This window comes from Acanthochromis polyacanthus, chromosome 13, assembly GCF_021347895.1.
Source record: "Acanthochromis polyacanthus isolate Apoly-LR-REF ecotype Palm Island chromosome 13, KAUST_Apoly_ChrSc, whole genome shotgun sequence".
Lineage (NCBI taxonomy): Eukaryota > Metazoa > Chordata > Actinopteri > Pomacentridae > Acanthochromis > Acanthochromis polyacanthus.
The window spans coordinates 3,919,599-3,943,705 of NC_067125.1; the positions used below are offsets into that span (position 1 = coordinate 3,919,599).

Sequence of the window (24,107 nt, forward strand, 5' to 3'; positions counted from 1 at the left end):
CACAGGCAGGTAAGACAGATCCTTAATGGTTACAATTCTGTTGTGTTAATAACCAGTTCTTGAGATATTTTGAAAATGTATGTTGAAAGTTCTCGGATGTTGACAGGAACTGAGTTCCATTCTTGAGCAGCCCTTACAGAGAAGGAGCTCTTACCAAATACACCTTTTTCTGTAAGGAATTGAACAGTCCCCTCGAGCTGCTCCTCTTGTTACTGGCTGTGACTGTGATGTATTTCTGATGTTGGCAAATTGACTGAGTGGAGGGGATGCCTGATGGTGAATTATTGTCCAGTACTTTTATTGTCCGTTTGTATAGTGACTCCAAGGATGTTAGTGTTGTTTTATGTGCCTGAGACCAAGTTGTTAGACAATATGTTATGTTTGATAAGACCATGGAATACATAAACATTTTAGCTGCTTGCAGTGACAGTTGTGATCTGATGAAACGAAAGTTTGAGAGGTTGAACTTGACTAGATCCTCCGGGTGTCGCTGTGACCCCAGGCCCTGCTCTCCGTGTTGACCCGGGTATGAACCACCAGCTGGGGGTTGACAGTCGGAGTCTCCGGACTCCATCATGGCGTGGAGGAGCTGCTCCGTCCTGCTCCGGCTGACCGGGGAAGACGCGTTACGGAGCTCCGTGAGGGGTGGCAGGTGAGTCCCCACAGCCGGACAGGAGCGGCCTTCTCCGGCCAGCAGACGGACGGAGCTCCGCTGCACGGAGGTAGCTCCGTTAGCTTCAAGGACAGTTAGAAGCAGCCGGCTAACGTTAGCAGGCGGCTAACAGAGCGAACTGCTGGGTGTTTGTTTGTTTTTCCAGCAGATTTAAACCGCTTCACTCACATGTCTGTAGTTTATTTATTTAATTGTCAGTTAATTATTCAATTGTCAGCTCATTTTTGACATTATTTACTGAAATTGTTGAGTTAAAGCGGCCAATAAGCCCCGGTGTACCCTACTCTTAGATTAGCTTGTATTCGGGTCATAGAGCTAGTAATCGAATAGCTCTAAAGATCTTTAAAAATAACACCCACAGTAGTTCTAAATGTATCTCCAGAATCCTCCAAGTTTTTTCTAGCTATCTGAATTTCAAAAACACTAAAATTTTCAAGGAAATTAAAAGGAATTGTGACTATTTTCATGGTTAAGACAGTCGGTTTATGTCAGATTGACGCCACCATCTTTGTTTTAAATTAAACAACAGTTTTAAAGTTCAGGAAACAAAAAACACCTTTTAGCTCAAGGGTTTGGGATCTTCAGGAGAACTGTGAGTGTTTAAAAATATGGTCTCTCCGTCTGTTGATTCATGCACTGTCTGAATGTATTTTCACTCTTTAATAACATATAAAAATAAGATAAACTTTATTGATTTTTCACATAAGGGAATTTAAATGTTAAAGCAGCTGGATAGAGATGAGGCAGAAGGAAGCACAAGAATTACAAAACTGGGCTAAAAAATAAAGATATAATAATGAAAAGGTCTCCCACAGACAATAAACCAGCAGGAAAAGACTGACGGAGCCACAGAAGAAATAAAAGTTATATTTTCTACCACTCTGGCTAACACAGTAGCTGCCTGAGCTGGTTAAAGCAACAATAAAAAAGTTTAATGATCATCATTCAAAAGTACAAATGTGACCACTTGAAATTTTAACTTGCAAACACTTAAAAAATGGTCACATCTGCAATTGTTTTGGTGGCAGTCTGCAGCCATGAATGATCAACAATTATGTAGTGAAACTGAGGGATAACATTTGACATGAAGAATTAAACTTTAACTAAGACATGCATCAGTCTGCTGGCTAATCATGGCAGTCATATCTAGAATCTTTCTCCAACTTTGTCGCTTCAGAGTGCTTTAATTTAGCTAATAAGACGATTCTCCATGGTGGCGGAGGATGCATCAGTCAGAATAATGAGGATCTTCCATATTATATAATTTTAGTAATTATCATTATATAAACTACGGTTGTATGTGGTGTTTCTGTGGCTGAAGTTCTGCATCCGTCCAGCAGGTGGCCTCACAGCCTCCAGCAGAGATGCAGCTTCAGGAAAGCAGCCAGAAAACCAGAACCCAAGAAGGTGGAGGAGGAGTTAGGCCCCGCCCACACGGAGCTCTCTGAGACCGCCGCCCACCGACGGAGCCCCGCCCCCCACCTGGACCAGCAGACTCCGCCCAGCACACCACGAGCCTTCGGCCGGCTGCTCCGACCGTTCGTCTTCACCGTGGGGGTAGGTGATGTTTACCTGTAGGTGTTGTTTACAGGTAGGTGTTGTTTACAAGTAGATGTTGTTTACCTGTAGGTGTTGTTTACAAGTAGATGTTTACCTGTAGGTGTTGTTTACATGTAGATGTTGTTTACCTGTGTTTACCTGTAGGTGATGTTTACCTGTCAGTGATGTTTACCTGTAGGTGTTGTTTACCTGTAGGTGTTGTTTACCTGTGTTGTTTACCTGTAGGTGTTGTTTACCTGTAGGTGTTGTTTACAAGTAGGTGATGTTTACAAGTAGGTGATGTATACATGTAGGTGATGTTTACCTGTAGGTGATGTTTACCTGTAGGTGTTGTTTACCTGTCGGTGTTGTTTACATGTAGCTGTTGTTTACCTGTAGGTGATGTTTACCTGTAGGTGTTGTTTACCTGCAGGTGTTGTTTACATGTAGGTGTTGTTTACATGTAGGTGATGTTTACCTGTAGGCGTTGTTTACATGTAGGTGATGTTTACATGTAGGTGTTGTTTACCTGTAGCTGTTGTTTACCTGTGGCTGTTGTTTACATGTGGCTGTTGTTTACATGTGGCTGTTGTTTACATGTAGGTGTTGTTTACATGTAGGTGATATTTACCTGTAGGTGTTGTTTACATGTAGGTGATGTTTACATGTAGGTGTTGTTTACCTGTAGCTGTTGTTTACATGTGGCTGTTGTTTACATGTAGGTGTTGTTTACATGTAGGTGATGTTTACCTGTAGGTGTTGTTTACATGTAGGTGATGTTTACATGTAGGTGTTGTTTACCTGTAGCTGTTGTTTACATGTAGCTGTTGTTTACATGTAGGTGTTGTTTACATGTAGTTGATGTTTACCTGTAGGTGTTGTTTACCTGTAGGTGATGTTTACATGTAGGTGTTGTTTACCTGTAGCTGTTGTTTACATGTAGCTGTTGTTTACATGTAGGTGTTGTTTACATGTAGTTGATGTTTACATGTAGGTGTTGTTTACATGTAGTTGATGTTTACCTGTAGGTGTTGTTTACCTGTAGGTGATGTTTACATGTAGGTGTTGTTTACCTGTAGGTGTTGTTTACATGTAGGTGTTGTTTACATGTAGGTGATGTTTACCTGTAGGTGTTGTTTACCTGTAGGTGATGTTTACATGTAGCTGTTGTTTACCTGTAGGTGATGTTTACATGTAGGTGTTGTTTACCTGTAGCTGTTGTTTACATGTGGCTGTTGTTTACATGTAGGTGATATTTACCTGTAGGTGTTGTTTACCTGTAGGTGATGTTTACATGTAGGTGTTGTTTACCTGTAGCTGTTGTTTACATGTGGCTGTTGTTTACATGTAGGTGTTGTTTACATGTAGGTGATGTTTACCTGTAGCTGTTGTTTACCTGTAGGTGATGTTTACATGTAGGTGTTGTTTACCTGTAGCTGTTGTTTACATGTAGCTGTTGTTTACATGTAGCTGTTGTTTACATGTAGGTGTTGTTTACATGTAGTTGATGTTTACCTGTAGGTGTTGTTTACCTGTAGGTGATGTTTACATGTAGGTGTTGTTTACCTGTAGCTGTTGTTTACATGTAGGTGTTGTTTACATGTAGTTGATGTTTACCTGTAGGTGTTGTTTACCTGTAGGTGATGTTTACATGTAGGTGTTGTTTACCTGTAGCTGTTGTTTACATGTAGCTGTTGTTTACATGTAGTTGATGTTTACCTGTAGGTGTTGTTTACCTGTAGGTGTTGTTTACCTGTAGGTGTTGTTTACCTGCAGGTATTGTTTACATGTAGCTGTTGTTTACATGTAGCTGTTGTTTACATGTAGCTGTTGTTTACCTGATGGTGCAGGGGATGACATCAGCGGTGATGTCACAGACAGGTGTTAACTCCATGTCAGTTTACAGGCTGCTCCTTCGGCTCAGCGGCCATCTGGCAGTACGAGTCACTCAAGTCTCGAGTCCAGAGTTACTTCGACGAGATCCGAGCCGACTGGCTGGAGAGAGTTCGACCTCAGAAACGAGGAGACGTAAGAAAGGAGGTGAGGAACAGAAACAAAGACGATAAAAACGCTAAAAAGAGGTGAGGAAAAGAAATAAAGACGATAAAAACAATAAAAGGAGTTGAGGAGGATTTATTTTTTTGAAGATGATGGAGTTAATTTTTTACAAAAGAGGTGATGATTAACCAGATGTTTTTAAAACGTGAGGAAAAAAAGATGTATAAAAAGGAAAAAGTGAAGATGGTTAAAAAGAATGGTGCAGACGATTAAAAGTGATCAAAACTGTTAAAGAAAAACATGCCAGGATGATAAAGACAAACAAAGCCCTGATTGGCTGTTTGTGTTTCAGATCAACCAATGGTGGAACAGCCTGAGTGAAGGACAGAAGACGGTAACAGGTGAGTCGACGGACAGCACAGAGGAAACATGAGTAAAAAGCCAAATTTCCAAGTTTTCCACCAGCACTTAAATGCAGCATCGCTTCACTGTGAAGTCTCAGAACTCCACAGATGTTTTTACTTTAACAATCTGTGAATAAAATCAACGAGCTTCACTTTAGTATTTCTAGATCCACAGACAGTTAAAGTCCCACACAGAACAACAATAATGTGACACAGTTTCATGTTTACACCCAGAATCCAGAGACACAAAAGACATCACAAGGACGTAGAAAACAAGCAACACGCACACTCAAAAATACCACAGAGACATTAAAAAAAAACATCAAAAAAAGCACACAATGACCAAAGACACACAAAACAACCCATATAAGAAATGAGATGACGACAAAGAGACACTAAATGACCACAAAAGACATCGCAAAGATGTAGACGACGACAAATACAGACACGCAGGAATTCAGACACAAAACACCTGTGAAGAGACACAAAAAGACCACAGACACATGAAAAGACCACGAAGGGACATAAAACAACCACAAAAAGACCACAAAGTGACACTAAAAGACCACAAAGAGACACAAAACAACCACAGAGACACAGAAAAAGACAGTCAAACTCTGATACAGAACAGTAATAATGTTCTTTGTGTCTTTTTTTCTCCCAGGGATCATTGCTGCTAACGCCGTCGTCTTCTGCTGCTGGAGAGTCCCGTCCCTGCAGCGCTTCATGATCCGATACTTCACCGCTAACCCTGCGTCCAGTGAGTCTGCTGACGGTGCCTTCAGGGTCTCTTATAACATGTTTATCTGGTAGTAAATGTGAGTTTCTGTCCTCTTGCAGGGACTCTGTGCTCTCCCATGCTGCTCTCCACGTTCAGCCACTTCTCCTTCTTCCACATGGCCGCCAACATGTACGTCCTCTGGAGCTTCTCCACCAGCGCCGTCTCCATGCTGGGCCGGGAGCAGTTTCTGGCCGTCTACCTGTCTGCAGGTGATACAGGATGCAGTATAAACGCTGTGTTTGTGGTTCATAGACTGAGATCACTGATTCTGTTCCCTCTCTGTCCAGGTGTTGTTTCCACGTTTGTCAGTTATGTCTGTAAGACGGCTACAGGGAGGTTTGGTCCGTCACTTGGAGCGGTAAGAAGCAACAAACTGCTTTTAGAAAGTTCTGCGAAAGAAAAGAACACAAGCTACTTCTGCTGCTGAGGAGAAATTTATTAAAGTTTAGCAGCTTCACAAATCAGCTGTTCACAAACTGACTACGAAGAGACGCACAACTACCATAGAGGGACAGAAAGTAATACAAAGAGACACAAAAACAACCAGTAAGCGACTCACAACAACCAAAAAGACACTCAAGAAGACCACAGAGAGACACAAAACAACCAGTAAAAGACACAAAACCAACACAATGAGACATAAAAGACATAAAACCACCAAGAAAAGACACAAAATGACCCAAGAGGCAAAAAAAACAAACAAAAAAAGATACGAGATGACGACAGACCCAGAACAACCGCTGAAGACATCACAAAGGCGTAGAAAACAACAAACATAGAAACGCAAAGCAACTGTGAAGAGACACGAAAAGACCACAAAGAAACATTAAAGTACTGCAAAGAGACACAAAAGCACCAGTGGGACACAAGTACACTCAAAACAACTGCAAAGAGACATAAAATGAACACAAAGAGTCTCAAAACTTTCAGAAAGAGACACAAAAATTGTCAAAGGAACCCAAAACATACCCAAACCGTCCACAAAGAGATCTAATACAGCAGCCAGAGAAATAAAATTTTCCCAAAACTAAAGTAGAAAATTGCAAAAACACACTGTGTGCTGCACATTGGTGGTTATTTCTGAAGACCTGTTTCTAATCTCTGGTTCTGACTCTAAATAAGCGCCACAGTTTACATTTTGATATAAATGACCGATAGAAGAGCTGAAATCATTTGTTCATCGAGCTTCTCATGACTGTTTGCCTGGTTTTAAGTGAATCTACACCCCTTGTCAAGAGTTTTAGGACACTTTCTCATTCAAATAAAGTAGAACCTGTCCTACAACTTTTGACAGGGGGTGTATTTACCAAATTTGGTACACATATGCAGCACATCAGGCTGAACAAAAAAGTCAGTGACAGCCACATTCCAAACCCAACAGGAAGTGAGCTATTTTGCGTTGAATGTCAGATTTTGCCCATTTTTCATTTTTTTCTAGAGCGAACTCCTCCTAGGGGGAAACTCCAATTCACCTCAAATTGGGCCAGTACATACAGGAGGCCTTAATGATCCAAAGTTATTAAAATCTTTTTCCAAAGTCAAAGGGCGTGTCCGTGGCGGCCTCTGGAATTTTGATCCTTCATCATGAAATTTCAAATGCTGTGTAAATGTCCTGAACATGCTCCAATCTGCCTGAAACTTTACATGTATGATCAGAGTCCTGCCCTGATCACATCCATATGATGAAATACACCCCCTGTCAAACGTTGTAGGACAGGTTCTACTTTATTTGAATGAGACGGTGTCCTAAAACTTTTGACAGGGGATGTAGATTCGTACTGAAGTGCATCAAGCAGAAATGTTTGGACTCCTTAGTGAGTGAAAATGTCACGCAGTGCTGATTCTGTAAGACTTCAGGATTCATAAACGTGTTTCTGGTTCCAGTCCGGCGCCATCATGACCGTCCTGGCCGCCGTTTGCACCAAAATGCCAGAAGCCAAACTGGCCATCATCTTCTTCCCCATGTTCACCTTCACGGCCGCCAACGTAAGAAACCCTCACCTGGTTTACCCGTTTATTAACCCTCACCGTCCTCCCTAACCTCGTCCTCTGTGCCCGTCCACAGGCTCTGAAGGCCATCGTTGCCATGGATACGGCCGGTCTGGTGCTGGGATGGAGGTTCTTCGACCACGGCGCTCATTTAGGAGGAGCCCTGTTTGGAATGTGAGTCGAGTTAGCAGTGAAAACAGCTGTTGGCTCGATTTATTTAGTCATTCATTAGTGCTTGTTGTCATTTTTGCTGTCTATTAATATTATTATATTCAATTTACTTCAACACAAGGCTCGTCCTGTTCATGTCTTCAACTGTACAAGCTAATGTTAGTAAGATGCAAGAACTTTAAGCAATCACAGCTGCAACTTTTCAAGAAATTGCAGCTGTGATTGCTGAAAGTTAGTTTGGTAATAGTAGTTTCTCTCGACTTACACACGTGGACAAAATTGTTGGTACCCCTCAGTTAAAGAAGGAAAAACCCACAATTCTCACTGAAATCACTTGAAACTCACAAAAGTAACAATACATAAAAATTTATTGAAAATTAAATAATCAAAATCAGCCATCACTTTTGAATTGTTGATTAACATAATTATTTAAAAAAACAAACTAATGAAATAGGGCTGGACAAAAATGATGGTACCCATAACTTAATATTTTGTTGCACAACCTTTTGAGGCAATCACTGCAATTAAACGATTTCTGTATTTGTCAATGAGCATTCTGCAGCTGTCAACAGGTATTTTGGCCCACTCCTCATGAGCAAACAGCTCCAGTTGTCTCAGGTTTGATGGGTGTCTTCTCCAAATGGCATGTTTCAGCTCCTTCCACATATGTTCAATGGGATTCAGATCTGGGCTCATAGAAGGCCACTTTAGAATAGTCCAACGCTTTTCTCTCAGCCATTCTTGGGTGTTTTTGGCTGTGTGTTTTGGATCGTTGTCCTGTTGGAAGACCCATGACCTGCGACTGAGACCAAGCTTTCTGACACTAGGCAACACATTTCTCTCCAGAATGCCTTGATAGTCTTCAGATTTCATCGTACCTTGCACACTTTCAAGACACCCTGTGCCAGATGCAGCAAAGCAGCCCCAAAACATTACTGAGCCTCCTCCATGTTTCACCGTAGGGACAGTGTTCTTTTCTTCGTATGCTTGGTTTTTGAGTCTATGAACATAGAGTTGATGTGCCTTACCAAAAAGCTCCAGTTTGGTCTCATCTGTCCAAAGGACATTCTCCCAGAAGCTTTGTGGCTTGTCAACATGCATTTTTGCAAATTCCAGTCTGGCTTTTTTATGAGTTTTTTTCAGCAGTGGTGTCCTCCTTGGTCGTCTCCCATGAAGTCCACTTTGGCTCAAACAACGACGAACGGTGCGATCTGACACTGATGTACCTTGGCCTTGGAGTTCACCTTTAATTTCTTTGGAGGTTGCTCTGGGCTCTTTGGATACAATTCCAACGATCCGTCTCTTCAATTTGTCATCAATTTTCCTCTTGCGGCCACGTCCAGGGAGGTTGGCTACTGTCCCGTGGGTCTTGAACTTCTGAATAATATGAGCCACTGTTGTCACAGGAACTTCAAGCTGTTTAGAGATGGTCTTATAGCCTTTACCTTTAAGATGTTCGTCTATAATTTTTTTTCGGATGTCCTGGGACAATTCTCTCCTTCGCTTTCTGTTGTCCATGTTCAGTGTGGTACACACCTTTTCACCAAACAGCAGGGTGACTACTTGTCTCCCTTTAAATAGGCAGACTGACTGATTATGAGTTTGGAAACACCTGTGATGTCAATTAAATGACACACTTGAGTTAATCATGTCACTCTGGTCAAATAGTTTTCAATCTTTTATAGAGGTACCATCATTTTTGTCCAGGCCTGTTTCATTAGTTTGTTTTTTTAAATAATTATGTTAATCAACAATTCAAAAGTAATGGCTGTTTTTGATTATTTAATTTTCAATAAATTTTTTTTTATTGTTACTTTTGTGAGTTTCAAGTGATTTCAGTGAGAATTGTGGGTTTTTCCTTCTTTAACTGAGGGGTACCAACAATTTTGTCCACGTGTGTAGGTCAGAATTCCGTTCCTACATAACGTGATTTTTGCCGTAAATCAGAACTTACATACTGTGACGTATGCGGCGTACAACCGGCGAATGTAAACAAAGCCGTCTTCCTCATATAGCAACGTATTCATCCGCTTGCCAACTAGTTCCCTCACAAAATTTGTTTTATTGTCGCCAACACTGTACGTTGGAATGATGGAACAAGACTTTAATAAATATATGGGAGATGACGAACCGCCGTAGGTCGAGGATGTGTTAAACCAAGAACCTGCTGTGTAAATCCAAGTACATTGACCTAATACTTGTTTTGACTCCTGGGGCAAATATCCGTAATGGTCAATTTCATACTAGTATTTTGTGATTATGATTTAATGAAGACAAATGAGATCCTTTGGGAGAATAGACTAAACTCTCATGAAATAGTCTCAACTTTCAAAGCTTCCTGTTCTGACATTTGTGCGTCTGCAGTCGACATCTAGGATTTAAAGTACTCCCAACCCTTCAGTCTTTTAATGTTTGTCTTTTCATTACAGTTGAAGGTTCAACACCAGGTTCCTCCCGTTCATGTACAAACTAATGTCTACAAGATGCAAGAACTTTCAGCAATCACACCTGCAATTCTTCCAGAAATTGCAGGTGCGATTGCTGAAAGTTAGAGTAGTTTCTCTGGCGTCTATCCAAGTATATTGATCTAATACTTGCTTTGAAACTTCTTGCAAATATCTGTGTTGTCTGATTTTATTCTAGTATTTTTATTTTTAGAGGAATGAGATCCTGTAGGAGAACAGACTTAAGTTTTGAGGAATATTCTCAACTTTCAAAGCTTCCTGTTCATAAATCTGTGCATCGACAGTCGTCATCTTAGATTTAAAATACTCCCAAGGCCTCCATCTTTTAATGTTTGTCTTTTCATTGCAGTTGAAGGTCAATACCAGGTTCTGTCCAAGCACGTCTTGAAATGTACAAGATATTTCAAGCAAGATACAAGAACTTTCAGCAATCACACCTGCAGTTTTTCCAGAAATTGCTTGTTCTAGTAATTGGGTCATTCCATTTCACCTCAGCAAAGGTGATTGCTGGACCACCTCAGAGCCTCTTGAAACTTTGTAAGAATGATCTTTGGCATCTCAAACTGACATCGTCAGACATCTGCATTCCCTCCATTCACCAGAAACTTCTGAACATCTGAAGACTCTAGGATGATACTTCAATAGATATGGATGTCTGAAAGTGGCATCTCATTCAATTTCCAACTCACAAAGGATTTATTGAAAGTTTTCATTGGCTGAAAAATAAAATTACGAAAATGTTGGAGTTTCAGCTACAAAAATGGACAGATGTCAGTTTCAGAATCCAAAGATCATTCTTACAAAGTTTCAAGAGATTCTGAGATGGTCCAACAAGTAAAAATGGGTTTGGTAGGCGTCGTTCTGTAAAAACTTAAAATTTAACAGTCTGACCTGATTCACATTCATCCAGGTGGAACAAATGCAGATTAATTATTTAAACTTTTTTTTATGTTTTCTAAAACGTTTCCTTCCGTCTCTCCTCAGATGGTACATACTTTTTGGCCACGAGTTGATCTGGAAGAACCGAGAACCTTTTGTTAAACTTTGGCACGAACTGAGAACCGGAGGAGGACGAGGAGGTGGAGACCGAGGAGGTTCAGTTTGAGAGATGCCAGGACTGATGGGAAATAAAAAACTAACCTGTAAAGATGTAAAAAATGTACAGACAGAAGCACAGAATCTCTGCAACTTTCAGGAGACAGTTGGGAGTCTGGATTTAACGCTTATGTTCTTGACTGGTTTTGTTTAGTTTGTTCCCCCATAAAAGACAAAAAAATGAGAAAACTTCACCACTGGACTAAAAATCCTCTAACAATCAATCAGGTAATTGTTTGTCCAATAAAGACACCAAGAGTCATTTTTTAGCCCCAAAACCTCCAAAAAGATTGTTTATTGAAATGTTTTTGCAGATAATTAAGTGATTTATTTGTGTTTTTTATCGATCGATCAGTTTTGTGGAGCAAATTTCTACGTGAAAACACTGAAATTAGACAAACACTGAATGCGATATTTATTGTCGAGGAGTCGGGACAGAATCAGAAAAAGTTAGAAACATTTCTCCAAGATTGACGATATTCGGACACGAAGTCCGTCTCCTTTCGTCTGTTTTTCTGCTTATTTATGTTTGTCGCTATTTCTTTCAAATAAAATTGTTAAATGATGAAATCAGACTTGAAATCTGCGTCACATTTAACAACAAAGAACTATTTAAAGATCTTGTATTTGTAGGAACGATCTGTATGAAGCTGTTTAGCTCTTGACTGTCTTATTTTTGTAGAAAAAGTCGACATGGTCATGATAGGTTGAGTAAAATACTTGTGGGGTTCTGGATATTAAGAATTATCCTGGGGAATCCTGCGTATTTAACATCCCTGTTTTAATTACTGAATGTTTTTCTAAAAAAAAAAGAGATTCTTCCTCTCAGACAGTTGGATCAGTCGGTGGTCTGCAGGTTAAAGTCCGAATGTCCGAATTGCCGCAGGTCAAATCTCATGATGAGTAAAACTGCAAACAATGAGCTGATAAACAGAAAGTCTGAAGTCCACCAACCGACATGTGGACACAAACACAACACAGAGGTCCAGTTTAGACTGGAACTCCAAGAACATTTCCAAGTTGCTGAAGATCTCTAGGAATCCAGTTAAATCCATCATTGAGAAATGGAAGAAAGATGGAACATGAATAAATCTGACTAGAGCAAGGCCGTCCTCTAAAACTGGAGACTCTGAAGACACCTGGAAGAAGGTTCTTTGGTCTGAGGAGACCAGGATGGAGCTTTATGAACATCAGACTAGATGATATGTTTGATGGACACCAAACACTGAACATCATCACAAACACACCATCCCCACTGTGAAGCACGGTGGAGGCAGCATCATGATGTGAAGCACGGTGGTGGCAGCATCATGATGTGAAGCACGGTGGTGGCAGTATCATGATGTGAAGCACGGTGGTGGCAGCATCATGATGTGAAGCACGGTGGTGGCAGTATCATGATGAAACGTGGTGGCAGTATCATGATGTGAAGCACGGTGGTGGCAGCATCATGATGTGAAGCACGGTGGTGGCAGCATCATGATGTGAAGCACGGTGGTGGCAGCATCATGATGTGAAGCACGGTGGTGGCAGCATCATGATGTGAAGCACGGTGGTGGCAGCATCATGATGTGAAGCACGGTGGAGGCAGTATCATGATGTGAAGCACGGTGGTGGCAGCATCATGATGTGAAGCACGGTGGTGGCAGTATCATGATGAAACGTGGTGGCAGTATCATGATGTGAAGCACGGTGGTGGCAGCATCATGACAGTTTGATCCGTTTCATAGTAGAATGAGGTAAAGCTTCAGATGTTCAGACTGATTGAAACCAACAGGATCAATGCTGGAACTGAATCTACGAAATACTGACTGAAAGGAGGTGAACACTTAGAAAACCACTTAGTTCATGTTTTATATTTTTACTTAACTGACATTAATTTGTAGAGATCTGTTCTCAGTCTTTTCTGTAAGTTCTCTAAAAGCAGCATTATTAAACATCCCTGTGAGTTTCTGAGGAATGTTTTTGGATCCACTGATTCCCAACAACCAGCTGAAGGTGAAACTGAACATCGATACTGCTGTGTGTTCAGAGGAGTTCCCCAAAGTTCATCAACCCTGAAATCCAGCAGCTACAAACCTCAGAGGACCAGAAACAACCAAACTCTTCAGATCAGAAACACTGTAGAGAACCAGAACCAAGAGGAACCTCAGAGTCTGAGCCGACGGTAAGAACCTCAATGAAAACAGAACACTAGTCTGACATTTTTTATTTTACCTCGCAGGTGGAACATTTCAGGTTTTTACTTTGTTTGATTTTAGTCAAGTACTTGAAGAAATAAATCGGAGTACAGGAACGTTTTCTAAAGAACATGCTGCCATCTGATACCTTGATCGCATCTTCAAAACTTTTTCTGAATGCTGCATTTACAATCCTAGTATCATCTTGTAGATGAGCGTTCTATAATGTGTTCCTTCGATAATATCTAACATTTTTTTTGAATGTTTGAGAACTACTTTGTCATCTGAACACTGTGAGAATGTTTTGCTGAAGAACTTCTTTAGAACATTGCAGGTCGAATGTTCCACCTTTAACTGTACAGGAACGTCTTCTAAAGAACATTCTGTCATCTGAGGTCTGAAACATTTTTTTGAATTTTGCATTGAGAACGTCCTTCTGTTGTTGCCGCTGTTGAAACGTATAGAAGAATGTTCTATAAGGTGTTCCACTTTTAGTTCTTCACATTGCAGGAACGATATGAAACGTTCTGTATCAGTAAAACATGTCTGAGGCCTCGTTAATATCTGGAAATTATTCTTTGAATGTTGGTTTGAGAAAGTTTTCACTGAAGGACGTCTGAAAAACATCCTCAGAACATTGCAGGGAGAATGTTCCACCTTTGTTAATAATACCGGATCGTCTTCTAAAAGACGTTCTCTCATCTGAGATCTTGAACAGTTTTTAAATGTTTTTTTTTCTGAATGTTGCGTGGAGAACATCCTTCCTCTGTTGTGGAAATGTTTTCTAGAAGAACGTTCCATGATGTTCTACTTAGAACAGGAACGTTCCAGAACCTTCTGTATGGAGAAAGGTTTCCTAATTGTTGGTTTGAGAGCATTTTTCTGTGCTTTTCATAGAACATTGGGGGAATGTTTGGTAAAATAGTGTTTTATAATGTGTTCCTCAGATCTCCAGGAGTATCTAGGTGTTCCTCAGGACTCCAGGTGCCTCCAAGTGCCTTCAGGTGCCTCCAGGTATCTCCAGGTGTTCCTCAGGGTGCCTCCAGGTATCTCCAGGTGTGCCTGGGTCCATCCAGCAGCATGGCGGTGATCCTCCAGGTGGTGGGTCTGGTTCTGGGCGTGGTCTCCTGGTGCCTCCAGTCCAGCTGCACCTCCTCCCAGGTGTGGAAGGTGAAGAGTCAGGGCGAGTCGGTGAGCAACAGCCAGTGGACGTTTGAAGGTCTGTGGATGAGCTGTGCCGCCACGTCGCTCGGTTCAGTCCAGTGCAGCCGCTTCAAGACGGTCCTGGGACTCCCTGGTAGGAAGTACTCTGATTACTTTGTGTAAAGGTACTTCCTGTCTTCCTGTGGTCACACCTGTGAACTCTGCTTCACCTGCAGTTCACCTGCAGACCTGCAGAGCTCTGATGATCATCTCGCTGCTGCTCGGTTTCGCCTCCATCATCGTCTCGGTTCTCGGACTCAAATGCACCAAAATCGGCCGAGCGTCGGATCAAGTCAAAGACCAGATCGCTCTGAGCGGAGGAGTCATGTTCATCCTGTCTGGTAGGAAAAACAAAAATACTTATTAAAGAGAACATACAATAAATAGATAAAGTAGATGAAATGAAATATCTCAAAAAACAACCAAAGTCAGCTGAACCCAACCGGACAATCAGACAGGAACAAGTTTTAATTAAAGGATCGTATCAGATGATGTTGGACACCAAACACTGAACATCACCACAAACACACCGTCCCCACTGTAAAGCACGGTGGAGGCAGCATCATGATGAAGCATGGTGGTGGCAGAATCATGATGTAACAAAAACATTTGGACAATTTTTGGAGTCATTTTAGAGTTTTTGTCATTTCAGGTGATCTTCCAGAAATGTTTGAACATTTCTAAGTCATTTTGGATCAAGTTTAAGTAATTTTAGGCTTTTAAAAAATATTTTAGACACTTTTGAGTCATGTTGGACTGTTTCAAATGTATTTTTGGTCAATGTTGAGGTATTTTGCATCATTTTTTGTAACTCTGGATGATGTCTGGGTCCTTTGGGGCAGGTTTACATCATTTTAGACACATTTAGTCTTTTTTGGACACTTCCAAACCATTTTGACCAATTCTTAAAACTCATTTTTGACATGTTCTTGAGTGTTCGGATTCTTGTTGAGTCATTTCAGAAGTGTTAGTGACTTATTTTCTCTGAATCTCTACAACAGAGAGCAAAGTTAACACAACATAAACCTTCACTAACTTTAGCTCATGTTTGTTCTGTTGTTTTTCTTCTTCAGGTGTTTCCACTCTGACTGCAGTTTCCTGGTACGCTGCCAGAGTCATCCAGGACTTCAATGATCCTCTCTATGGAGGAGTCCGGTCAGTCACAGACTCTACTTTATTCATATTTGTATAAAAACATGGTGATGACACTGACTGTTGGTGCTGCAGGTTCGAGCTCGGTGCTGGTTTGTATCTGGGTTGGGCAGCTTCCAGTTTGGCTTTACTGGGAGGATCGATGCTCTGCTGCTCCTGCAGGAGGAAAAACTCTGGACCTCCTATCAGGTAGAAACAAACGTACAAACAAATCACACTGAATTATTCAGTAAATTAAAAGCAGCTCGGCTCAGAAACGGTGAACCGAGGTCTGAAAAGGTCCAACGTTTTCAGTTTGTGTTAAAAAATCAAAACACTTCCAACCAGTTTTCTGCCTTTTGACCATAAAATCTGTCTTTCTTTTTTAAATATGTAAAATCTGGAGCCTCTGTGTTGGTAAAATATGCGACTAAATCATGTTTGATGTTTGTTTTGTTTGTTTACAGGCAGTTTTTGTATTATTCCAGCTCTGGTCGAGGTCAGAACATCTACAGATCAGCAGCAGCTTCAGACAGCAGCAGCTCCAAAGCTTACGTCTGAACGTCGAAACATCGTGTTTATTTTCTGTCTGAAAACTTCCAATTTTCTGTTTAATGTTGTAAATAAAATGTTTGTTGAATCTCAGAGTGTTTCTGTGGGTCATCGTCAGACATTTTGATTTGATTTATTCATCATAGGAAGGACATTTTTATTTATTTATGAACACTTTGGAGTTCAAAATTCTCTCTATTTTACAAGTTAGAGTCCATGCAGTTTGGTTTTCTGCCAGCAGGAGGCGACAAATCATCTGAAATCATATCTGTGTTTCTGAAGGACTACGACTCCCAGCATGCATTTCAGCCAATCACAGAGCCTCATGTTCTCCAGTTAAATATATTAAATAAAGTCATCATGCAGTTTAATTCTCATCAAATCCTGAATATGGATCAATTCAGTCCATAGTTATTTAATCAAAAATACATTTTAAATGAAGAAAATAAAATTGATGAAATAAAATTTGCAAAATTACAAAAAAAATCAACTAAAAATAGCGAATAAATCAACAATAAGACATTTTAACACATAAATGTAGAGCTGTTTCATAAAAATAAATAAAAGTGAAAATAAAATAGTAAACAATGAACAAAATGTTAAAATATGTTTACAAAAATGACCAAAAATAGATAAACTTTAAATAAAGGGACATTAAATGAACACATAAATAAATAAATGCCCAAAATAAATTTAAAAATATAAATAAATAATAATTGTCCAAATTATAAATAAATATTAACAAACAAATTAATGCAAATAACTATAAATGCATGTCAAAGTATTTAGATAATAAATTGAGTGAACAAAAAATTAAATAGAAGTGCACAATAAATTAAAAACAAATGAAAATAAAACCTAAAAATAAATGAATAGGTTGTCAAAAAATTAGGAAAAATAATAAACAAACATGTGAATCAATAAAACAAATTCTTAATTAATTAAAGTAGAATATAGATAAGGAAATAATTACATAAATTATTATTAAATAATAAAAAAATAATTCAAATAGAATATAAATAAGAAAATAATTTTTTAAATAATTATTAAATAATAAAAAAATTATTAAAGTGGAATATAAATTATAATTATTAGATAAACTTAAATTAATTAACTAAAATGGAATATAAATAAAGAAGTAAAAATGTAAATATTAAATGCAAAAAGAAAATGAAAATGAAAATGAAAATATAGGAAATAATCAGAACAGAAAAATAAAATGTCATTATTTTTTCACTTTTGAAACCATTATTAGATTTTAATATATATAAAACCCACTTTAGATGAACTGAAGTGACAAATTTATTAATTAATATTACTAAAAATATCCACAGTTGTTTAAATCAATCCACTGGACTTTAAGAAAGTTTCAGGGAACTTTCTTAAAGTCCAGTGGATTGATTTAAACTACTTTGGATAACCATGACCTGGATGAATGAGAACTTAGACAGACATTACTAAAAATAACCACTGATTTAAATTCATGAGTAAAACACAAACAGACTAAGGGAAAGTTCTTTAAACTTTGAGGAATCTTCCAGCAAAATGTTCCAGATGTTGAAACATCTGCATGTTTGGTTCCTTTATTCTGTTTTTCTGTGCAATAAGTGAAACATTTCTGGATCCGTTTCAGAGAGAAGCTGCAGGACGCCAACGTCTGTCATCAGCTTCTAACAAAGAGGCTCCAGAGACGACGTTTACATTTCAGTGCATACATTCTGAAAGTTAGAGCTTGTTTTTACTGACTGAACGAATAAAAAAACAGAATATCTGATCTCACTTTATCTCGGAACTCAGTTTAAAGACTTAGAGCTCAGTTTCTGATCATAAAGTAAAAGCTTCAGGAAGAAAACTCTCTCTGTGTCTGTGATTACAAGCACTGAGTGTGTTAAACTACAACAACTACTACTACTACAACTGTTACTACTCCTACTACTTCAGCTACCACTACTGCAACTATTACTATGATAACTTTTACTATTACTGCGTTCACTCTAACAGTACATGAAGACTACTGTGTTCACTCTAACAGCAGAATATTTGTTTTTAGAGACATTTTAGTAGCTCTGGAAAGTAAATAAACTTGGTGTACATGTGGACGCTGCTAGTTCTGATTGGTTCACCTGGAAGAAGAGAGGGGGCGGGGCTATGCGGAGTCTGTGCTGCTATTGGTCAGTTAGAATCTTACTGGTTTGTTGAACTGGAGTCTGACTGGTTTGTGTTTCTGAGAGCTGGTGGGGGAGGAAGAGGAAAAGATGACCATTTCCTGTTGCTGCTAGAAAATAAAACAAACAGGAAACAAGCAGCAGAGCTCTCAGAGAGCCTGACGAGGAGCCAGAGGACGAGGAGCCGGCGGAACCAGCAGAACGTAGGGTGCCAAGAACCAGTAGAACCCAGCAGAACCCAGTAGAACCTGGTAAACAGGACATATAAGACATCAGAGGAGGAGCAGGAAGAGCTCTGCAGCAGAGAGGAAGCAGAGGAACATCTGGAGGAACATGAGGCCTCAGTGAATCCCAGCAGAACTCAGCAGAACTCGGGAGAACCTGCATCAGAACGGACTCAGAGATGTTCCACTGAGTTCTGACCAGACCGTCTGGATTATTTCTGTTTGATTCTGCAGCAGAAGAAGAAGAAACGAGGTGAGAGCTGCTGCTTTGACACGTGTTCTGTCCGTGTTTAAGGGGAGGTTCCTCAGCAGAACGTGGGTCCGCTTCAGGCTGCAAACTCTGTCTTGGTAAAGGTGGAATTTCTTGGCAACAAAGAGTCTGTTTGTGCTGATTTTGCTGAATTTATTTGATTTTTTAAAACAGCATTTTGTGTTCATTTGGAGGCAGTAGCTCTTTAAAGTTCACATTTGCTAAAACTTGAAGAAAAAACATGAATTTAAAAAATAAAAAATGCTAAAAACCACAAAAAATAACAAAAGATGTCTGTCTCTAAGACAAACATTCTAAATTACTAATTTAAATGAACGATATTAATTTACTGGGTTGAGTTGGCAGAATAATAATGTTGGATTGACTTAATATTGTGAGTAAACTTGAATTTCTGTGATAGTTGATTTAATTTTTAAAAACAAGCTGAAGAGACTTAATAAAGTTAGTTTGATTCTTCATCTTCTTGAGAAACTTAAGTTTTTTAAAATTTAGCTAAATAAAATAAACTTTAAACATCTTACAAATGCTCATTGGAACAACTTAATTATTCAGGAACAAACGTCAACATTTGTGTTTATGCAGAGAAAAGAGAAGTAATTAAAACTTTGTTTGAGAAAAATCTAGTTCCACAAACTCAGTGTAGTTTGTTGGTAGAACATAATTTCATCAGTCATTGTGGTCGTTTTGTGTCTTTTTGAGGTAATTTTGTCTGTTTGTAGTATTTTCTTGTCTGTTGTATTTTCTGACTGCCATTTTTTTTGTCCATTTGTAGTGGCTTTGTGTTTCTGTGTTGTATTTTTTGTCTGTTTGTTGTATTCTTCTGTCTGTTTGTTGTATTCTTCTGTCTGTTTGTTGCATTTTTCTGTCTGTTTGTTGTATTTTTGTCCATTTGTAGTATTTTTCTGTTTGTTGTATTTTTGTCTGTCATTTTTTTTTGTCTGTTTGTAGTAGCTTTGTGTTTCTTTGTGGTGGTTTTCTGTCTGTTTGTTACAGATACTCTTCAGATTGTTAGCTTGTCTCCTAAATATCACATTTATGAAGGTTTGATGAATAAATGTGTCGCTTTGTTTGAACTCTGCAGGTAAATTTGTCCGTTTCATCCTGGTTAGAGCTGAAGCTGAAGCTCATATAGACCAGATGTTCCAGATGTGTGTTGGTTGGTTCAGTGTGTTCTGGTTTTTTCTGACTGGATCCTTCAGAACAAACTGATGCTGATGTTGGCCGCAGCGTCACTTTTCAGAGCGGATCAAATTCTGTGTGTAGGACGACTTTCACCTCATAAATCATCATTTAAACACAAACCAGCAGAACATTTATTCCTTTACGTCTCCTCGAATGTCTGACCTCTTCATAAAATCTGCACAGAGTTCAGAATGCAGGAATCTGAGACATGAGATGTTGTGAGTCCATCACTTTAACACAACTTCAACAGAAGGAGACACAAAGGCTGAAAGCAACTTCTGTGAGCTGAAAGTTCACGTTTCAGGGAGGAAAAATCATGAAACAACCACAAAGAGACACAAAATGAGCACAAAGAGACACAAAACAACCACAAAAAGACACAAAATGACCACAATGAAACACAAAACAACCACAAAAAGACACAAAATGACCACAAAGAGACACAAAACAACCACAAAAAGACACAGTGACCACAAAGAGACACAAAACAACCACAAATAGACACAAAACAACCACAAAAAGACACTGTGACCACAAAGAGACACAAAACAACCACAAAGAAACACAAAAGAGCCACAACGAGACACAAAACAGCCACAAAAAGACACAAAACCACCACAAAGAGAAACAAAACAACCACAAAGAGACACAAAACAACCACAAAAAGACACAAAACAACCACAAAAAGACACAGTGACCACAAAGAGACACAAAACAACCACAAAGAGACACAAAACAACCACAAAAAGACACAGTGACCACAAAGAGACACAAAACAACCACAAAGAGACACAAAACAACCACAAAAAGACACAGTGACCACAAAAAGACACAAAACAACCGCAAAGAAACACAAAACGGTCACAAAGAGACACAGTGACCACAAAAAGACACAAAACAACCGCAAAGAAACACAAAACGGTCACAAAGAGACACAAAACAGCCTCAAAAAGACACAAAACTACCAAAAAGAGTCACAAAACAACCAACAATAGACATAAAACTATCACAAAAAGACTTCATTGTGTCTCTTGGACACAAAAACACCAGAAGAAGTCAAATCTACATACTTTGTCATCTTCTACCACCCATTTTTAAGGCTAATGAAGCTCAGAGATGTCGACCAGCTTTTACTTTTCATCCTCTAAGTACATTTTTCCGATGTTACTTTTGTACTTTTACTTCAGTGAGGTTTTGGATGCAGGTTTTGTCCTGACAGTGGAGCATTTTATTGAGTACTTTCAGTGCTTCTTCCCTCCTCTGAACTCTAAAGACCAGTCTGTCAGCAGAACAGAAATCTAAGCAGCAATGTGGATTATATTTCTGACAGAGCTGATAACACACTTCCTCTGTGACCAAACACACCTTTATTAAACTAATGACTCAAGAAACAGGTTGGAGTTAATCGTCTGGATGTTTAAGAAGTTAGTTTGTTCAGTCAGAGGATGAGCAGTGCTGAATGTTCATCAACTTCTCCTAGTATTCTCTGTTTGTTTGTGGTTGTTTTGTGTCTCTTTGAGGTTGTTTTGTGTCTCTTTGAGGTCATTTTGTTTCTCTTTGTGGTTGTTTTGTTTCTCTTTGTGGTCATTTTGTTTCTCTTTGTGGTTGTTTTGTATCTTTGTTGTTGTTTTGTGTCTTTTTGTTGTTGTTTTGTGTCTCTTTGTGGTTGTTTTGTTTCTCTTTGTGATCATTTTGTGTCTCTTTGAGGTCATTTTGTGTCTCTTTGTGGTCATTTTGTGTCTCTTTGTGGTCATTTTGTGTCTCTTTGTGGTCATTTTGTTTCTCTTTGTGGTCATTTTGTTTCTCTTTTTGGTCATTTTGTTTCTCTTTGTGGTCATTTTGTTTCTCTTTTTGGTCATTTTGTTTCTCTTTGTGGTCCTTTTTTCCTCTTTGTGGTTGTTTTGAGTATTTCCGTGACTGTTTTGGATCTCATTATAGCCATTTTGTGTCTCTTGTTTTGTCTGTTTTTGTGGTTGTTTTGCATACACTTGTGATCATTTTGCTGCCATTTTGTGTCTTTTTCTGTATTTCTTCTCTTCAGTGGGATTTTTGTCAGATTTTTTGTGACGTGAAGCTGCAGCCTGAAGAGTTGAAGCATCAGTTCAACATTGAGTGGAAGTAAACATGAAGCTACATCATCAGCGTTAGCTTAGCTTAGCTTAGCTTAGCTTAGCATAAATCCTGCTGAGACAAGCAAAGCAAAGGATCCGGTGTTAAACCCTGCATGTTAAAATGAAACCTGTCAGTTTGTTTCTTCAGATCCTCTGAGTTGTGAAACTTCCAGATGTTTGTATGAAGGAAAGTTGTGAGTCAGCAGCTGCAGATTTATTAAAAGACACAGTTTGTGTCTTTGTTCAGGTCAGTGGGTTAGAAAAGAAGAAGTCTGTACAGTCGGAGCTTATATTTCTGCTGCTGTCGCTGATTTAATGAGTTTCATTTGCAGAAGGTTCACAGAAAGAATCGAAACTCAGTCAGAGGTCAGATCAGAGGTTTCACTGTGAGGCTTCATAAACGCTGCTGTTCATTCTCATGTCTTCAGTATTTGTAAAAATGTTTACATTTAGCAGCTGAATGCTTCATTTCAGACTCTGGGCTCATTTTTACAAACCAAACCAGGAAAAACTGTATATTTGTCAATAGACGGTTTGCAATCTTTAAGATTTCTTTTGCACTGAATTGGAGAAGCTCTCAATAAAGCACATTCTATTCTATTCTATTCTATTCTATTCTATTCTATTTCTATTCTAAAAGCCACCCAAACCAGTAACAAAACCACCACAAGGCAACAAATGACCACAAACAGACAGAAAACAAACACAAAATGCACAAAATGATCACTTAAACACACAAAACAAGCACAAACAGACATATAATGAGAAACAGAGACACAAAATTACCACAAAAAACACAAATCTACTACAAAAAAATCTCAGTAAGATACAAAACGAACCCCCCACACACACAAAACAGCCACAGAAGTGCACATAATAAACCCAAAAGTCAAAAAATGAACACAAATACCACAAAACGATCACTAAAATGCATAAAACAACCAAAAACAAACAGACTTTTTATGAGCGTGATGCTGATAATTGCAGTGAACTTTCCTGCTGAACAGACGATTCATCAAAGAACTGATCTCAGCTTTGTCTCTTTCTCTGGTTTCTGGACTTTTATTCTGAAGGAGCAGCAGATTCATTAAACCCCAGGAGGTTAAACTTCACACTGAGTTGCATCAGAAAGTGTTTTTATGTGGTTTAAAGCTGTGAGAAGTTGCTGGATGTTCCCCTCAGAGGTCGTGTTGATGGGTTATGTAAGACCCTGATGCAGCAGAGAAGTGATGAACGAACGGATAAAAGCCCTGAAGAACCCTCATGTCCTCACCGATAGAAGAGCACATCTCACTCTGGAGGGAAAACCGACGCAATTAATGCATGTTTCTGTAATTATGGGAACACTAGAGATGTTGAAATTCTGTGTGAAAAGAACAGCGAAGCATTTTGGTTCTTTCATAGATCAATTCTGGAAATCTGACTAAATCTGTTGGTCTAAAGAGTGATTACAGCCGACTACAGCTGATGACAAAGTTAAATGGAAGCCGTTAGATCCACTCCCTAGACTCAGGATAAACCAAGAACACCAAACCTACCATCAGGCATGGAGGTGGCAGTATCATGCTCTGGAGATGTTGTCATGTTTCCAGAAGACACAAAACGCCTACAAAGACGTTTTGACAACATCTGCTGGATCAACCTGAATTTTCACTTTTGGCGTTTTTGTGCGTTCGTGTGTTTAAATAAAGTTACACCCCCTGTCAAAAGTTTTAGGACGCTTTCTCATTCAAATGAATGAGAAAGCGTCCTAAAACTTTTGACAGGGGGTGTACAATTAAGGATTTGAATTTAATCCCCGGTGGTCTGATCTGGAAACTGTTCAATCTGCAGTTTTATCCGTTCAGCTGTGACTCAGGAGGTGGAACTTTCTGGAGGTTTTGTGGTTTTTGTGGTTTCTGGTTGGAGCAGTTAGTGTGTCAGCGCTTTGTGAGGTTTGTGTGTTTTACCAGCTGACCGACTGGTGAGTCAGC

General features: G+C 39.2%; 2 protein-coding genes and 2 long non-coding RNA genes across 8 annotated transcripts; 3 read left to right on the forward strand and 1 right to left on the reverse strand.

Moving 5' to 3' along the window:
- The first annotated feature begins 247 nt into the window (after window positions 1-247).
- On the forward strand, window positions 248-11,690 carry LOC110955182 (presenilins-associated rhomboid-like protein, mitochondrial). Of its 2 annotated transcripts, none has more exons than XM_022200066.2 (10): window positions 248-652; window positions 2,011-2,230; window positions 4,112-4,252; window positions 4,563-4,611; window positions 5,279-5,374; window positions 5,455-5,604; window positions 5,683-5,753; window positions 7,280-7,381; window positions 7,461-7,558; window positions 11,005-11,690. In XM_022200066.2, exons 1-10 carry the CDS (start codon window positions 576-578, stop codon window positions 11,123-11,125), a joined length of 1,125 nt encoding a protein of 374 aa, XP_022055758.1. In that variant the 5' UTR covers window positions 248-575; the 3' UTR covers window positions 11,126-11,690. The 2 variants fall into 2 exon arrangements, with proteins under 2 accessions (XP_022055758.1, XP_022055759.1); XM_022200067.2 differs by having other exon boundaries at window positions 2,014-2,230.
- Window positions 2,271-4,105, reverse strand: LOC127536802 (uncharacterized). 4 transcript variants are annotated; one of them, XR_007945994.1, is made up of 3 exons: window positions 3,796-4,105; window positions 2,453-3,081; window positions 2,271-2,422 (listed from the first exon to the last, which is right to left on the reverse strand). It is a non-coding gene; the product is annotated as an uncharacterized LOC127536802 (long non-coding RNA). The 4 variants fall into 4 exon arrangements; XR_007945993.1 differs by having other exon boundaries at window positions 3,694-4,105; XR_007945991.1 differs by lacking the exon at window positions 3,796-4,105 and adding an exon at window positions 3,337-3,446 and having other exon boundaries at window positions 2,287-2,422; window positions 2,453-3,234.
- On the forward strand, window positions 3,085-3,684 carry LOC127536801 (uncharacterized). Its single transcript, XR_007945990.1, has 3 exons — window positions 3,085-3,172; window positions 3,207-3,274; window positions 3,598-3,684. It is a non-coding gene; the product is annotated as an uncharacterized LOC127536801 (long non-coding RNA).
- A 1,432-nt stretch (window positions 11,691-13,122) lies between the features above and the next one.
- Window positions 13,123-16,274, forward strand: LOC110955180 (claudin-19-like). The gene is made up of 6 exons (XM_051958070.1): window positions 13,123-13,282; window positions 14,243-14,592; window positions 14,675-14,839; window positions 15,572-15,653; window positions 15,726-15,839; window positions 16,097-16,274. The coding sequence occupies exons 2-6, from the start codon at window positions 14,376-14,378 to the stop codon at window positions 16,188-16,190; spliced, it is 672 nt and encodes a 223-aa protein (XP_051814030.1). The 5' UTR covers window positions 13,123-13,282; window positions 14,243-14,375; the 3' UTR covers window positions 16,191-16,274.
- Window positions 16,275-24,107: the final 7,833 nt, after the last annotated feature.